Source organism: Mustela erminea, chromosome 7 (assembly GCF_009829155.1).
Source record: "Mustela erminea isolate mMusErm1 chromosome 7, mMusErm1.Pri, whole genome shotgun sequence".
NCBI lineage: Eukaryota > Metazoa > Chordata > Mammalia > Carnivora > Mustelidae > Mustela > Mustela erminea.
Genome location: NC_045620.1, coordinates 89,284,139 through 89,302,021, shown reverse-complemented (window position 1 = coordinate 89,302,021; position 17,883 = coordinate 89,284,139). Strand labels below are relative to the sequence as shown.

General features: G+C 43.2%; 1 protein-coding gene across 2 annotated transcripts in view; it reads left to right on the top strand.

Annotated features, from left to right (window-relative positions):
- PAIP2B (poly(A) binding protein interacting protein 2B) overlaps positions 1–10,280 on the top strand; it is a 30,671-nt gene extending 20,391 nt beyond the window's left edge. The window contains exons 2-5 of one of the 2 annotated variants that reach the window (XM_032352407.1): positions 5,294–5,442; positions 7,331–7,397; positions 7,807–7,983; positions 8,881–10,280. In XM_032352407.1, the coding sequence (XP_032208298.1) occupies positions 5,369–5,442; positions 7,331–7,397; positions 7,807–7,983; positions 8,881–8,937 (375 nt within the window). In that variant the 5' untranslated portion in view covers positions 5,294–5,368 and the 3' untranslated portion in view covers positions 8,938–10,280. The remainder of the gene's footprint in view (positions 1–5,293; positions 5,443–7,330; positions 7,398–7,806; positions 7,984–8,880) is intronic. The other variant, XM_032352408.1, reaches the window with a different exon arrangement.
- The last annotated feature ends 7,603 nt before the right edge of the window (positions 10,281–17,883 follow it).

Genomic DNA, 17,883 nt, shown 5'->3' with positions numbered 1-17,883 from the left:
AATATCAGGTTCAAAGAATAGCTAGTTTCTGGTATGAGCACATTGGATTTAAGAGCTGTGGGTGTTCAAATTTTTAAACTAATGAAGCATGTATTGTAGATGTCCTAGGCACATTAAAAGTCCCAAAGTTCTTAATAGTTGGGAACTAAGGCCCCTATTTCAAGCCCAATATTTTAGACAGGAGCCCTTGGTCCCCGTAAAGTGCTAAATCAAATAAATGCCTAGCAGGCTTTAGCACCCCTATTTTGACTCTCTGTCAGCTACATGCTTTCCCATCTTAATCCAAATGACAAGTCTTATTTTTCATTTTCAGGATATTTGCCAAGTAAGAGAGAAACTGAGGTGGGGGAGAATAAATTCCAAATAGTTCTCAGATTTCATAATGTAATATAGAGGCATGCCAGATATAAACTCTTTCATCTGTTTTTGATGTTTAATTCTTGAGGAACTTCTCAAGCAATGACCTACTTCAAACTGCACACCTGTTCTCTAGAAAAATAAGAGGAAATAAGTGACAACTGATGGTTCATATGGCGGAACTAGTTGTCATTTTTTATCGAATGCCTATATTTATTGCCATGTGACAACTTACTGCAAAGCTTAGCAGGTTAAAAGAGCAAACATTTATTATCTCACAGTTTTTGTGGGTCAGGAATCTGGGAGCAGTTTAGCAGGGTATGCTTCTACCTCAGAGCCTTTTAGGAAGTTCCAGTCAAGTTGTCACTTGGGATGGCTGTCTCATCTGAAGCCTTGACTGGGGAAAGATGAACTAAGCTCACTCACATGGTTGTTAACAGGATTCAATTCCTTGTCACATGGGCCTCTCCATAACATAGCTGACAACATGGCAGCCATTCTGATTTGTGATCCTACTTATGTACCCAGGCATTTCTCCCATCTCTGGAAGCTTTGAGGGTATTTTCTTTGGCCCCACTACACTAGGATGACACATAATATACTTTGACGTGGGTGAAGATCAAGTGAAATAATGGTCAAAGGTCAAAATAGGATAGTTAGGAAAATGCTGGGTACTTAGAGGGCAGGTGTGGTGGATGATGAACCTAGAGAGGAGCTGGGAACAGGAAGAGAATGTTACATGAAACTCTTGAGGCGGGAAATTCAGGGAAGTTATGCACAGTGGTCCTGTCTTACCTCGTGTTTTCCCTGAGTTGGAAGACATTCCCCAAATGCCTTACTTAGGAGTTACCACTATCCAGCAAAATCTCCCCATTCCCACCCCGCTACTAAAGTCTAGGGGCACATTAAACACCAGTGCATCGGTGTTAATAAACCAGTGTTATTCTTGAGCAAACCCAGCAAATCAAGTTGCTTAACCCTTGAATCTGGTACCCTCTTTGGTCTTACATATAGCACTAGCTTAATGTTTTTGTTTTGTTTTGTTTAGAATGAAGTTGGACAGATTACGTACCTGAAGTCAGAGTGTAGATATAAAAGTACTAGGGACACCTGAGGGGCTCAGTTAGTTAAGCATCTGCCTTCTGCTCAGGTCATGCTCTGGGATTGAGTCTGTCATCGGGCTCCTTGCTCAGCAAGAAGCCTGCTTCTCCCTCTGCTTGCTGCTTCCCCTGCTTGTACTCACTCTCTTTGTGTCTTTGACAAATAAATAAAATCTTAAAAAAAATAAATTGTTAAACATTATACAAATTAAGTTGTTGGATTGCTTCTATTTAAGGTAACCTAAGCTTTCCAATTGTGTAGAAAACACAGGTAGAATGGTATAAACTGCACATCAACACTGAATATAGCCTGCTGAGAACCACTTTTCTGGTATTAACAGTCCCATATCTCAATGTTTTCAACTTCTCCCAAGTGTTTGCATTAAATTGGGTAACATCCCCATGTTGGGATTATGGTACATTTCTGTTCTCTTTTTCATGAATGGCAGCATCCTGTGGCTTGCTCGCGGCGTTCCAACCCACTCTGGAATTAGGCAGTTATTCTATGCTTTGTTTGTCTGCCTTCTCTTTTCCCTATGGTCATGTGCACTTAGGATTTATTTTTCAGGCAAAGGCAGATATTTTGGAAAACTGAATACTGGTTCTCTCTGGGTGATTTCCATACTGATGGGGAGAAATCGCTATGCTGGTTGTGACCAACTGCCAAATGAGTCTTTGGAAATATAATTCTGTTTAACCTGCTACCCAGCAAGGGTCAGGTCCTTTAAGAGTTTCTGGGCTTAGGTATACCCTACTTAGTCATGCAATTGCCCTGGCATTTAGGGCAGGCTTGCTTCTGTCATTGTTGTGTTGCAAATGGAGGTGGTAAAATTAAAGAACTGGTTTCCTACCTTCTTTAGGCTTATAGAATTATTATTTTATAGCAGTATTTGGAGTAATCATTGTTTTCTTTTGTCTCTATTTAAAATGTGTTAAACCAATATGTTTTATACTAGGAATGCCCTATTTAAATCAGTAGTGAATTAAATGGGTTTTGTCAATAAATGAAATTCTTTTTGAAATATTAATGAGTTGGTTTTTCATCTAATTCTTCACCTATCACAATTCTACCTTGTCTTTTTTTTTCCCTACCTTGTCTTTTAAGAAGATTGAATTTTCTAATGTTCAAAACAGGTTAGGAAATTGAAAGAACTTTAAAGGGGAGTAAGCAGTAATTTTTTAGTGTACCCAGAAGCAGAGAAATAAGACTTTTTCATGAATGTTGCCAAGATGGAAATGAGTTAGGAAAAAAATTGTTAAAGAAAACTTAAAGATGCCCCAAGGAGGAGAGAGGAAGAGTTGGAATTGAGATTGAGATTATAAACCTCCATCTTGCTTTTCACAAGTCGAAAATCTAAGTGGAAAGAGAAAAATTATGCAATTTTGAATTATGAAACAGAGTTTCATTATTTTGAATTATGAAACAGAGTAGTTAAGTAGTATGAATTCCAAGCTCGCAGGTACAGGAACATAGAGGAGGAAAGCAGTGAGTAAAGGCTACAGTGATTTTTGAAGAATGGTTAAGATTTAAATCAAGAACAGAAAAAAGACACATTCCAGATGATAGCAAACACATCAGTGTGAATTTGGAAGCCAAGTGTAAGCAATTTAAAAAGCATATATATACTTTAAAAAGATAATGGATAGGCAGACACTCACACAAGATAAAGACAGAAATTAAGGTCAGCAGAAACTGCCATCAAAAAAATTAAGCAAACAAAACAAATACAGTATTTTTAATTTGTAAGTTCTTTTATGAAAAATAAAAATTATGACAAATATAATAAAAGTCCTTATAGCAGATAAAGAAAAGATACATACCCTGATAGAAAAATGGTCAAAATATTTCAGCAGAAAAATGACAAGATAAGAACTCAAATGACAGGTAAGTATATCTCAAAATATTCAGTCTCGGTAAAAATCACAGAAATGGAAATGTAAACCATATACGACAATTTTTCTCTTAGGAGATTGGCAATGTTTTAAAAGATAATAATAGGGCACCTGGGTGGCTCAGTGGGTTAAAGCCTCTGCCTGCGGCTCAGGTCATGATCTCAGGGTCCTGGGATCGAGTCTCGCATCCTCCTCCTCCTCCTCTCTCTCTGCCTGCCTCTCTGCCTACTTGTGATCTCTGTCTGTCAAATAAATAAATAAAATCTTTAAAAAATAAATAAAATAAATAAAATAAAATAAAATAAAAGATAATAATACTCAGTGCAGAGGAATAGGCACTGATATCCTACTGGTGGGAATTTAAATTCTCATAGCAGTGTGGTAATAAATCAAGAGCCTTAAAAAAAGCAAACATAGTTTCCATCATAGCAGTTCAGTTTCTAGAAGTATCCTAAGAAAAACATTGAAAAAGATGAACATGAGAAGTTCATCTACTCTTTATGACATGGAAACATTGGAAATACTCCAGAAGACAATATGGTGGTATTAACACAGAAATGAGAAAAGGCAAATGATAGAGCATCCATACTCTTAAGGATGGATGCTTGGGGGGATATGTGTGTGTGTGTGTCCATGTGTCTACATACACATAGGGGAAGTCAGAAAGGTTATATACACTACATTGTTATTAGTTTTTAACTCTCAGTAGTTGATTCACTCTGGTAAACTTAATTTTCTCCTTTTTATCAATACAATGAACATGTATTATTTTTTGAAATATGTTTTATAGAAAAACAGCTTGAGAATCAGAATAAGGGGGAGTCGCTCACAGTGTTCATTAAGAATGCATTTCCGGGCACCTGGGTGGCTCAGTGGGCTAAGCCACTGCCTTCGGCTCAGGTCATGATCTCAGGGTCCTGGGATCGAGTCCCGCATCGGGCTCTCTGCTCAGCAGGGAGTCTGCTTCCTCCTCTCTCTCTCTCTCTGCCTGCCTCTCTGCCTACTTGTGATCTCTCTCTGTCAAATAAATAAATAAAATCTTTAAAAAAAAAAATAAAAAAGAATGCATTTCCTCGGGCACGTGGGTGGCTCAGTTGTTAAGTGTCTGCCTCTGGCTCAGGTCATGATCCCGGGATCCTGGGATCCAGCTCCGCATCAGGCTCCCTGCTTGCAGGAAGCCTGCTTCTCCCATCCCCACTCCCCCTGCTTGTGTTCTCTCTCTCTCTCTCTCTCTCTTCCTGTGTCTCTCTATGGTCAAATAAAGTCTTAAAAACAAAAAAAAAAGAATGGATTTCCTCTACATATTCCTTATCATTAAGGAGGCCATGTGACCCTGATTAGGTTCTAGAACCTGCAAAAAATAGACTTGAAAAGATTTCCTCCTCCCACTTGCCTAGAATGGCTAACTAAGCCTGGACTTTTTTTTTTTTCTTTTAACTCTTAAGAGTTAAAAGAACTCTTAAGAGTTAACTCTGTTAACTCTGTATCTCTGTTAACTCTGTTAACAGAAGAGGAGGAGGAGGAGGAGGAGGAGGTTAACTCTGTTAACTCTATATCATCTGTATAATTGATAACTGCAGAATATGGTTAGTTTTCTAACAGTTACAGACCAATAACTTCTGTTCATCTATAGTTAGAACTTCGACTTAGAACTTCAGAAGCTTCTAGGGACGCCTGGGTGGCTCAGTTGGTTAAGCAGCTGCCTTCGGCTCAGGTCATGATCCCAGCGTCCTGGGGTCGAGTCCCACATCAGGCTCCTTGCTGGGCAGGGAGCCTGCTTCTCCCTCTGCCTCTGCCTGCCATTCTGTCTGCCTGTGCTCGCTCTCTCTCCCTCTCTCTCTCTGACAAAAAAAAAGAGTATTTAAAGAACTTCAGAAGCTTCTGGAAGAATCTGGATGTTCCAGGTTTTCCTTTCCTTGATCCTTTCTTTTGGTTCTGTTTAGGTTCTGTCATAATGAATGGATCCAGTGTAGCAAATACATCACCTAATCTGAAATCCAAAGAGGATCAGGGATTAAATGGGCACGATGAGAAGGAAAACCCATTTGCAGAGTACATGTGGATGGAGAACGAAGAAGATTTCAACAGACAGGTAAAGAAAGAAGTGGAAGGCTAAGACACATGTATCTCAACAGCTGTATTTTACCATCTGTCTGTAATGAAATAAATGGGTTTGTTGGCTTGAGAATAATTTAAGAATGCATGGAGGTCTGGTCTGGGCTGACCAAGAAGCCCCTTTAGCTGGTTAGACACCAGAGTAGGGTACTTTGGAGGAAGATACTGATCTTTTCCATCACATTGTTGCAAGAGAATCTCATGCCATGGTGATGTGGTATAGACCTGGGGAACAGCAGCTGTGTGCAGATGGGCCAGCCTGCCATGTTCCCAACGTGGGAATGCAGGGAATGGCAGAATATATGTGTGAGATGGACAAGTGTGATAGGTGGGGAAAGGCTAGAGAGTCTGAACAAAGAATCAGCAGTAATCCATTGTCCTGCATCTCTGTGACATTAATAGCTCAAGGTAGGCACTCCAGGTAGACAGTGATGTGGCGACCACATGGTTCTCCGATGGTGTTGCTCTGCCCCAGCCAGGGCATTGATCATCTGAATAACTGAAGGGTAACTGGAATTCTAGGAACTGGGAAAAGGGGAGAGCTAATGGCCAAAGAAGGGATCTTTTAACCAAGTGATGCCCAAGTGTTCACATCCATCAGGGAGGACATTACATGATGAATAGTTCCATGGCCATCGCCAGCATGGGAGACAGGAAATGCGCTTTTAACTGAACAGCCTGGTGCTTTGGGAACAAGGGAACAAGTTTAGCAGAGTGACCAGCAATTCTGCTCCTCCCTCACCCCCTTAATCCCACTGTGTCATAATTTGTGTGACTGGCACACAGATCATGCTTGCAGTCACATCACTATGCCCAGGTAACCATTTCTGTGGGTTGTACCTGTGAATCAGGGTAGATTTAATAAGGAGGAGCCCGTTGTCATGCTCTTGGGTAGAGGCAAGGCAAATCTTGAGCAGTCATGTTAAATCTGATGGCTTGGAAATATTTTGTGGTGGTTGTTACTATAAGTACTTCGTAACTATCTAATTTACTTGAGATCAGTGTGGCTAATTGTAATGTTGAAGACTATTTTTACATCTTCTGCTACTGGTGACTTTTTAATTCATGAATAAGTGTAGGGGCTAGTTTGGGTGATTATTATTATTATTATTTAGATTTTATTTTATTTTATTTTATTGACAGAGAGAGACATAGCAGGAGAGGGAACACAAGCAGGGGGAGTGGGAGAAGGAGACGCAGGCTTCCCAACAAGCAGGGAGCCCAATGCGGGGCTCACTCCCAGGACCCTAGGATCATGACCTAAACCAAAGGCAGACTCTTTTTTTTTTTTTTAAAGATTTTATTTATTTATTTGACAGAGAGAAATCACAAGTAGATGGAGAGGCAGGCAGAGAGAGAGAGAGAGGGAAGCAGGCTCCCTGCCGAGCAGAGAGCCCGATGCGGGACTCGATCCCAGGACCCTGAGCCGAAGGCAGCGGCTTAACCCACTGAGCCACCCAGGCGCCCCAAAGGCAGACTCTTAACGACTGAGTGCCCCTGGGTGATTATTTTCACTTGACTTCCCCTCTGATGGTGGTGCTAGTGAGCTATGAATCTGTCCACCACTAGCCTGCACGAAAGGGATGGCCAGATGTGAAGCTGAGGGCCTGTTAAAACCACACTTAATCTGCAGCCTGGACCATTTTCTTTAGGAAGAGTTAATGATGTCTGCAAAGAGTTTTACAATATCCTAGATCATAGTGCTTTAGTTTAGGGCAATCTTTAAGAAATACAGAGCTGTTTAAATATTCATACTTTTCCTTGTTTTGGAAGGATACCTACATTGATGACATCATTTTCTGCTGGTTTGCCAAAAAGTGTTCTTTATATCTTTCTTAGGTTCTGAAAGTATTTTTTTCCTTTAGGGGCCTCATTACCAGAAAAGAGGGCCAGAAGCTGAGAGTTGATTTTGATTTAATCTCCACTCTCCAGGTAGTGGTCTAGTTCTGTAATTCCTGTGCCTTTTTCATACTTGCAAAATGAGAAATTTAAGAAATGTGGCTTCTGAACAAGATTGAGAAAAGAATCTCAAGCTTTAAAATGATTCTCTGTAAGTGCCATCTGGATGGAACATGTCTGTGTCACACAAAGATGTTGGAAGGGTTGTGAAGGCCTAGACTTTCTGCTCTTCTTTTTCCTTAGTCTTTTTGTGGATGGAATTTGGTTGAAAAATCTAAAACTTGTATTTTCTCTAGCCAGTCATTTGAAGCGTCTTAATTCTTAGTACACAACATCATTCTGAACCTCAGACCAATAATCTCTGAAAGAAAGAGGTAGGAAACTGGAAGGGGCGAGTCACACTAGGACAGTAAGTGTGAGCTCCTCGCCCTTTGCTTGCTAGGTGGAGGAGGAACTGCAGGAGCAAGACTTCTTAGACCGCTGCTTCCAGGAGATGCTGGATGAAGAAGACCAAGAGTGGTTCATTCCCTCACGGGACCTGCCTCAGGCCATGGGACAGTTGCAGCAGCAGTTAAATGGACTGTCGGTCGGCGATGGTCATGATTCTGAAGATATTTTGGTAAGAGGCATATGTAGTTGCACATGAGACATAGTGAAAAGAATATGGGATTCAGAGTGACAGACTTCCTTTCTGGCCCTCCTACTTTGGGCAAGTCTCTGGCCCATGGGTTTCTTCACCCATCATCCCATGGGCTTTGATAAGAGGGTGCATGGAAGACACCCTGCACCACACATTGCAAAGGGGCAGCATCACTGGCTTTCATTTCCCACAGTGGGCCTTTCAAAGTAGAATTGGGATCAAGGATAAGAATTTGAACACAGAAGAGGTCTGGTGTCAAATGATCACTTGCTGTTGTTCTTTCCTTTTACTGTTCCTCAAATCTGTATTTATAGTTCTGAATGGTGCGGTTTTGGAAGGAACATTCTCCTAAGAGGCTATCTTCCACTTAAAATTAGAAGACTGGATAAACCAATTTCCTGCCTTTCGTGTTTACTTAAAGTCAGAACTCTGTGAGTGACTTAGTTCTCACAGAACTCACGTTCCAGATGACTGTGCGCTGCGGTTTGCTCAGGTTTTGGACATTCACTAGAGGGTAGATAACCCAAAGAGAATACAGCGAGGTGGGAAATAAAGGGACTGTGGTCACCAAACTGCTTTGGTGGAAAACTTGGATTCTCATTGCGTTAAGGTACCCAGTGAACTGAAAAATTATTTTTGGAGTCAGGCTTCCAGACCTCTAATGAAAGCATCATGAGGCGAACAGGAGTCTAGAGCAGGAAGGAGAAAATGAGGTTGGTCAAGGCTTAGTACGTCAGGAGCCACTGAGAGCAGCCTGGCAATAGCAGCCGGAGCTTTTTTCCCTCTTGGTGGCTGAGAGGAAGGTGCTGGTAATAATGAAGCAGGGAGTAAACAGCTTTTGAAGTGGGATTTATTATCTCTTGGTTCTTATTTCAGAGCAAAAGTAATCTGAACCCGGATGCCAAGGAATTTATTCCAGGAGTGAAGTACTGAGCTGACAGAAAGCTTTGAGGAGAACTTGTATGTCCCCACACCTTGGGATAGCGCTGCACAAAGAGGCAGAGCGGAAGAAGGGGGTGGGGTGGGCGAGGGGCGCACAGTGGGGAAGGGGTATAGTGGTTTAACTTGACACTGTGACTGGAGTAACTAATGTGCTCAGTCTTACTCTACAAGCCTCTGAGTCTCTGAGTATTTCTCTTTTGTTCTACTGACTTTGGTTTGGTGCAGTTTCCTATTGTTATTATTATTATTATTAGCTTTTTGAGTTAAGGAAATCGCAGTCTTTTTTTCCCCTTCATCAGGAATGTTCTGCTGTGTGTGTTTAAACAAAATAAGCTGACCAAGAAAATCTGGGAGTTTAAGAATGCCCTTCTCACCCTACTGTACACTTACTGAGGGCAATGTTCATTGCCTAGAGAATTACTTACTGAGTCTGCTAAGCTGAATGAGAAGAGGGACGAGTGGAAGAAGGAGGTGTTGCAAATTGGGGTTTACAGCCCAGCTCCCCTGACCCCAAGGGCTTTCCTGTGATGCAGCAGATTACCATGGCCTGCCAAGCCAGCGTGTTCTTGCCTGGAACCCCGTTCAAGAAAATCCAGACTCGAAGGACTGGTTTCTGGTAACTCTTCTGATGGTTCATGAAAGTTACAAACCAGCAGTGGTGGGCTGTGACAGTGATTGCCATTGGGGGTCACTCTGTCACTGCTGGCCTGTTCTTAAGTCTCTGCTTACAGCCACCATCAAAGTCATTATTCATTATTTGTGAGGTCAAAGAGCTCTAGGGTGGGTTGGTCACTTTATCCCTCATGGCATCTAGTCCCCTCTCTCCTTTCCATACCAACCCTGTTCTGTTTTTGAGAAAAGATATTGTTACCAAAGGGAAAGGAGAGGCATACTGTGCTGGCCATCAGCTTCACTCTGGAGTAGCCAACCCTGAGTCCTATTAATTGTGTCTTAAGAGTATTTTGGCAATTTTTTGCCAGCCCCATGAAGACTTGGTCCTCCTGGTATCTTCCCTTAGTAAATTATTCCCAGTAATTTTTCCCAAGTAAACATTTTTCAAGACACCAGCAAGAAACTCAGTTTATAATTTGGATGCCTCTCCCCACCTTACAGATTTATGCAAAAGAACTCAAAAAAAGCCTGTTAGAGGGAGTCCTGCTTGACCCATGTGACCATGTGACCCACCAGGACAGTTTCTGTAATTATAAAATTTTGCTGTTGCCATATACCCAGCTTTACAGCTTTTCTAGGTTGAGCTCTTTGGGTATATTCCTTTTGTTTTTCCTGACTGTAAAACAGCTGATACTCATAAGGGATTAAACTGGGCACCAGAAGGTGCCTTTGTGTGATAAGAATGTATGTGGCAGAGTCAGGTCTAAAGGAGACCATGTGGAGTCTTGGCCGTTCTCCTAGGATGAGGGTTTGCAGAGGCCTGAGGGGGACAGTGGCTTCTGTATGACTGCTGCTGTGTTGTGTCAGGCTATCAGGAAAAGACCACGTAATGAAATAAAGTCTGTGTAAAGTCAGTATGTGGATATGGGACAGAGGTTGGAAGGAAAGGACCGGTGTCTAGAAAGCTTAGAAATTTCTCCCTTTTCTTAGGTACTCCCTTGTTGACTTTTTGAATAGCCACAGGCTAATGTCAGATTTAAAATATGAACCCACATCTTTTTCTCATTAGAAGTCTATAGGATGGCATCGTTTAAAGAATGGCCTTCCTCGTTAGGACACATGTCAGAGGAGAGTAGCTTAAGGAGCTCCTATTGCCGGGTGTGCACATTAAATCCCAAAGCCTCTACCTCAAGAGAATGGAACATTTAATTCATTTCCGGGGGGGGCTATGAATAAAGAAACTAGTTTATTGCACCTTCTGCTTTCTTAAAGATTTATTTATTTATTTATTTGACAAAGACACAGCGAGAGAGGGAACACAAGCAAGGGGAATAGAAGAGGGAGAAGCAGGCTTCCCTCGGAGCAGGGAGCCCAGTGCAGGGCTCGATCCCAGAGCTCTGGGATCATGACCTGAGCCGAAGGCAGACGTTTAAACCAGCTGAGCCACCCAGGCACAGCTTCAGCTTTCCAACTGGGGTCATTACCTCTAATGGGGAGGGAGCCTTGGAAGTGCAGGAATAAAGAGGTTTGTCTGTCCCAGGGGCTCCGTTTCCTCCTCCTTTTAGCGTGTCCGAGCTCAGAGTTCTGAAGGTTGCACAGGGAATATATTGAGACTGCAGGAAGAGCCATTTTCTAGAGCGTGGGCGTCTCCGTCAGAAAGATACAAATGATTCTAGTGTGGCTCCTAGTCTGGAGAGCCCTACAGGGATCCAGATGGAGCCATTTCTTCATCTTGAAGAAGGCTTGCTCTCCTGACCAGGATCGGCTGAGATGTTGGGTGCAGTGCAAAGGGCTTGTCTGTCTGCTTTGGGGTTCCATTTTGGATATCAGTCTGGGGTTTCACCAGGCTGATTTGGTCCGGAGTAAGAGAGCTTCCTGCCAGATGAGCAGCAGAACCTGAGGGCTGGACTTTCCAGTCCCATTCAGACCCGAGAGTCTGCTGGCTCCAGGAGCAGGAAGCAGCTAGCAGCGCTGTCGGCTTACGCTGCAGACAGTTTCTCTCCCGTAGCCCAGCTGTTTTCTCCATCCTTTGTGTGTTGTAAGGCGGGAGCACAGCTGTTACCCAGATCATAAGCTCATCTAGAGAGTTTGCAAGCTCCTCACTAGAAAAAGTGGGGAGGTCTTGTTGGACCTTCGCTGGGGAAAGACTGGGGGCCCCTGTCTCCGACCTTTCCTCGTAGGAACCAATCTGGGTGCATGCCCTTTGGGCACCTTGACCCTTTAAGGGTGAGACAGGTATTTATAAATAGTTATTTTGATGTTGAATTTGAGCCACCACTCTGTTTAAAATTGTTTTGTTGGCAAACTGGAAGTTTGACGATGTGTATAGCAATAGTGTGTGTGTTCTCTCTAAGTGCCAGTTCTGGCTGGGCCCAGGGTAGAGTTTCTCAGTGACTGGTTTCGGAGTTTTGTGATTGTTGGACTCTAACACTGCAAGATGAAAATTATTTTATCTCTTGCTCTTCAAGAGAAAAAAAAAATCAAGGAAAGGCCTTTTCAGCTTCTCCAGGTCTTTGAACCACAGGAGAAAACTTGACAGCTATAGCCCAGGCCTGAGCACCTGCACTGTGAGGCCCTAAGCATTTCTGACTGCAGCTGTGGACTTTTGGGATCACGTGTGGTCAAACCAAGACAGATTGTTAAGGGAGAGGCAGGACTTCAGTTTTCAAAGTCAAAACAGCTGGAGTCTCTTCAATTAAGGTTATAACACTAACGATGGCTTAAAAAATGTTTTTAGGGAAATACTAAGCAGGATTTTTTTAATTGTGTATTGCCCTACCGTCAGTTTTGTCTTGATTTGGGGGAAGCTAGGGAGTAAGGAGGTCATTACAATACTCTGGCAATTCTAGATGTCAGAGAGGAAAGTTGTACGAAGGAGCTGAAGGAAACCGTTGACTGAATCCTCTCATGTTAGTGCTGTTGCAGACCCCACATAGAAACCTTGGGTGCCCAGGAATCGACCCTGCTGTGATTGGAGAGGAGAGTTGATCTTCAATAAGGGTCCCAGTATCACAGGTTAATAATGGTTCTTGGTTTAGGCAACGTTTAGGTATGGGAAAGAGCAGACACCTCACAAATTCGACCAAGAATTGGACATGGCCACCTGTTGGGGAAGACTCTGTATCCCCAGCCCCTCTCTCCTGGGATAATGCATTCATTTGGGAAATGAGTGGTGAGATTGACCTGGTCCTGTGGGCATTGGGAAACTCTAAGTTATTTACTAGAAAATAGTACAGTGTTTTCACCATCTAACTTGATGCTAAGTGATAATCCCACCCTATTGATCGAGCCTTCAGAAATGTTCAATGCTTGATGTGTGGTTTGGGAAGCAGGGATTTTTTTTAACAACTTTATTGAGGCATATTTTACGTATAAAATTCACCCATTTCAACTGTACATTTCAGTTATTTTAGTAAGCTTCCTGAGTGGTAAGGCCATAACCATACTCAGTTTTAGATATTTTCCATCCCATGCCATGAGATCCTTTGTGTCCATTTACATGATAATCCCTGCTCCCAGCTCTGGGCAACCACTTATCTTTCTGTCTCTACAAATTTCCCTTTTCTGGGCATCATATCAGTGGAATCCCACAAACTGTGGTCTCTTTTGGCTGGCTTTTCCCCTTAGCATATTTCTGAGTTTCATCCCTGAGCTGTAACTTGTGTTGGTAGTTTATTCTTTTAGAGCACTCAGTAGTATTCCACTGACAGACAGGCTAATTTTGTCAGCAGGGAATCTTGTAAACTTGGACTTCGGCCCCCTGTGGTCTAAATAGAACGCTCAGAACAGGGGACTCCTGGGCGAGCTGCTGCGAGTGTCCCAGGAACGACTCAGAACCAGCTGTGTCATCAGAGGCTCTGTGCGAGGAGCCGAAACTGCTGCAGAAATTTTTATCATTTTGCAACTTCTTTTTTATAAGGAATTCGTGTGCTGTCTACACAACAGGACTTTCGAAGCATCTGGTAATTTAATGAGTCTGTTTTGAGTGGACACGAAAGTGAAGCCATCCGTACCCTGTTGGCTATTTTACCCTCCAGAACTGGATGGAGGGGAATCACTGAACTTCTGGATACAGTATTGTCTCCGTTACAAAGCTGAACACATATTAAAGATTGTGCTGCCTTTGTTGGATGGATTTGGAGAGAAGGACGCTGGCCAGCAGAGGTGGTCAAGGGGAGAAAGGGAGTAGAGCCTGTGGGACGAGAAGCCCCCGAGGGCCTGTGTGTGGCTTGCTCAGCGGCCCGCAGCGGCTTCGTGCCTCCAGTGGGCCTACGTCTTGACTTGCGACTTTGATCCCTGTTTCACAAGTGTTTAACAGCTGTTTTTGTTCCTTTTTTCTCCTCTAAATACACATGATGTGGTAGTTATTAATGTCTTTGGGGGAGGGGCAGGGCTTTACAATCGAAGAAAATGATTTTCATAAAAATAGCAAAAATGGGGGGAAAGTTACTTTTTAAAAATTTTGCTATATAAACCAAATGGCAGCTGTGGAAAAAAGTCTCAATAAAATGAGAATAAAATGCATTTACTTGCTGGCAGTGCTACTGTTTTTCTTATGGTTGGGTGATTGTGTGTGTGTGGTGTGTTTTTGTGAGAGGTTTTTTTTTTTTTTAAAGACTTATTTATTTGAGAAGGGGCTGGAGGGGTCAGAGGGAGAGGGAGCGAGAAGCTCAAGCAGACTCCCTGCTGAGCACAAAGCCTGATACGGGCCTTGGTCTCATAATCCAGAGATCATGACCTGAGCTGAAACCAAGAGACTTGGCCACCCAGGCACCCCTCATGAGAGATTTCAGTCTCAAGATGGATCATGGGTTTAGCTGCATCATTTTCCTTTCTAAATAGTGTTACGAAGTGGTAAAAGCATTGGTTTGGAAGCTGCAGGCCTGAGTGAATCCCACCTCCAGCACTTTCTTAGTGCCTTCAGCCTGCACCTCAGTTTATCTATAAAGACGCGGCTCTTCCCTCCTAGGACTGCTGTGTAAATTAGACTGAATTTAATTTCAGAATACTGCCCGGCACAAGGAAGGTGCTTAATACATAGTGGCAGTAATGCGCACAGTCATGTGTACAGCTTTGAACAAAGGTCGTAACAGGAAATCCTTGGACTTGGAAGGAAATTGGATAGCTGTTATCTTCCGGCTTCAGGGGAAAACTGACTCCTATCTGGAAAACAAGGAAAGCTTCTGAATCTGCCTTTCAACTACTGCACAAGGTTGAGAGCCTTCTAACTACCAAACACTGTCCTAGGTACCCGGCCTACTGGGTTAACAAGCGGGCATCATCCATTGTTTGGAGGGATATTTGGTAATTCATATTTATTCGGTTTACACCTAACTCGAACCTCCCAGGGATTCTTGGAGGGGCTTTATCACGTGGCAGAAAGATCATGGGACCAGACCATGGCCCGTGCATTTTGATTTGATTTGATTTGATTTGTTCACTGCCTTCCTAAAACCAGGCAGGGGAAAGAGCTGAGCAGACTTGCCTGTGGAGCGCTTTCTGAGATACTCTAGTTACGCATACACAAGGCCTGGACTATGCACATCCTTGAAGATGTGTGTCTTACTCATTCACTTAAACCATTTCATTAACCTTACTTGAAGTAGAATACATTACAGAAAAGCAGATATTGTAAGTAGGCAGTTCCATAAATTTATGCCAACTTCTCAGTTGGGATAAGGTACTCATTTTTAATCCTCAGAGCACCATTCACAGCCATATGACATTCTGTGTTTGCTGAATGGATGTGATGGATGAGGAGGCTGTGCTGGTCATGAAATCACCATGGATTATTAAAGGAGCGTGGGCTTCATTTGAGTCCAGTTCTTGTTCTAAGCTCTTGCCTGTCACAAGGCTGTTACAGGCTCATCTCTGATGCCTTGATAGGATGGAATCCCATTAATTGCTCCTTTTATCCAGAAAGTGTAAGTGAAAGGGGAAGAAACTCATCAAAAATGACTTGGGAAGGGGCGCCTGGGTGGCTCAGTGGGTCAAAGCCTCTGCCTTCGGCTCAGGTCATGATCCCAGGGTCCTGGGATCAAGCCCCACATCAGGCTCTCTGCTCAGCAGGGAGCCTGCTTCCTGCTCTCTCTCTGCCTGCCTCTCTGCCTACTTGTGATCTCTGTCTGTCAAATAAATAAAATCTTTAAAAAAAAAAAAAATGACTTGGGAAGAAAGGTGAAGAAACTCATCAAAAATGACTTTCTGCACCACAACTTCTGGTAACAGAGTCTTACTAACTGGAAAGTAAGCCATTTCATCACATCTCTGGCTAAAGGAACTAGGAACACATTGGATCTTGTACACTTTTATATTATTTTTTAAAATGATTTATTTATGAAAAAGAGACAGTGCGTGCTCAAGTTGGGGAAGCGGCAGAGAAAAAGGGAGAGAGAGAATCCCAAGCAGACCCCCACTGAGCACAGAGCCCGGATGCAGGACTCGATCCCATAATCCTGAGATCGTGACCCAAACAGAAATCACAAGTTGGGCTCTCACCAAATGAGCCACCCTGGCACCCCACTGCTTTTTTTTTTTCAACTCATATGTATTTAATTCTTATGTACCAGGACTAAAAAAATCAAAATATGCTCCTTGCTCAGCTCTCCCACTGGGATAGTAGAGCCTCGACAATGGTAAGGAAAAGAGATGGCCATATTCTTGAAGAATATTAACTCTTTGTTTATATTCTATGTATAAACTCTCCACCAATGAGATTTTAGATTCTAAATCCAAAATACGGCTTGTTCCTGGTCCCAGGATCATGTAAAAAAACTTCTCCAGGGGCGCCTGGTGGTGCAGTTGATTAGGTGCCCAACTCCTTTTATGGCTCAGGTTGTGATCTCAGGGTCATTGAGCCCCACATCAGACTCTGCACTAAGCATGAAGTCTGAGATTTTTCTCTCTCCCCCCACCCCCACCCCTCCTGCTCAAGCATTCTCTAAAGTAAATAAATCTTAAAACAAAACACCTTCAAAGTTCCCTGCACATTAATAAGTGTTGTTAGGACTGTGAGATATAGCAAAGACCCCTCCTCTGTGTCTTTCTCCTCACTGCAAGCTTTTTACCAGAAGATGTATGGGACTTGCTGAGAGCTGGCCCCTAGTAGTTTGGACCACAGGAGATGTGAAAATGGCTGGCTGTTTCCTCAGAAGGGACTTGGCTTGAGTTCTTATTGTCAAAATCCCGGCTTGTTGGGTTGGGCTAGGGCCAACGGGAGAGCCACTGCCGCTCTGTTCTACACTGTGAAAGAAGTGTCACTTGACTTGAGAAACAAGCATCCAAGACCTCTTCAAGGGTTTAATCAGCACCCAAAAGCTCTAGGGTAGAGCTCCCTCCAGTGCAGATCCTGGACCTCTACAGCCCAACTCACCCAAGATATTTGGTAGAAATGAACATTTCCACCTCTTCTTGACCTACTGAATCAGACACCTGATGGAGGAGGAAGACAAAGATCTTAGTTGAAAACAAGATCTAGACTAACTGGTGCACATGTTCCATGCCTTCAAATACCTTATGCTCTGAACACCCAGAGAGGCAGCTGTTGCAGGTCAAGATTGTATCTTCAGTTCACCAAGCACCATGTGCCGCATAAGAGGAAGCTTTGGGCTTGTCTTGACTCATTAAACCAGTAACAGTATCCAGAGGACAGGAGTCACGTTTGCTCTTCACCAATGTTCATCATTCGTGTCACACAACAAATGCAGGATGTCGTATTATAACCAGAGCCAGGCTGGAAGTCACAAGGAATAAACAGGCCACCTAGTTGTGTCTAATTGGCCTTCTTAGAACTCAGTCATCTTCCCAACCTCTCAAGAATGCTTTCATAGGGGAAAAACTGCAACATGTACCACTTACCTATGAGCACCAAATCCAGTGAGGGAATTCTCCCAGACCAGAATGGTCCTCTCTCCTAAATCCTATTGGGACCATTACGAGAGGGTATAAAGTGTCTAAAGTTACTCCCAGTGATGCTCTCCACAGAGAACACTCGGTTCCAGGAAAAACAGCTGGGCAGGAATCATTACTCACCTGGATAGGAGAAACTGAGGTCACAGTTAACTAGCAGCAGCGCAGCGTAGAGGTATGCTAAGGTTGGGGGCAGTGGGGAGGGATGGCACACATGAATTCTCTGCCCAACTGTATGGTGAGCAGATGGCAAACCAAGCGCCAAGCAGCAGGGCACCGGGCTGTAAGTTCTGACCTAGAACTGTTCCTGAGCTCTCTGGGATGGCCACTGGTAGATGCACTCAGGATATACACAGCAAGTGTGCTTGACAACACAATCTAATTGGGGAGTGGATAAAGTGCATTTATTTTCTTTTA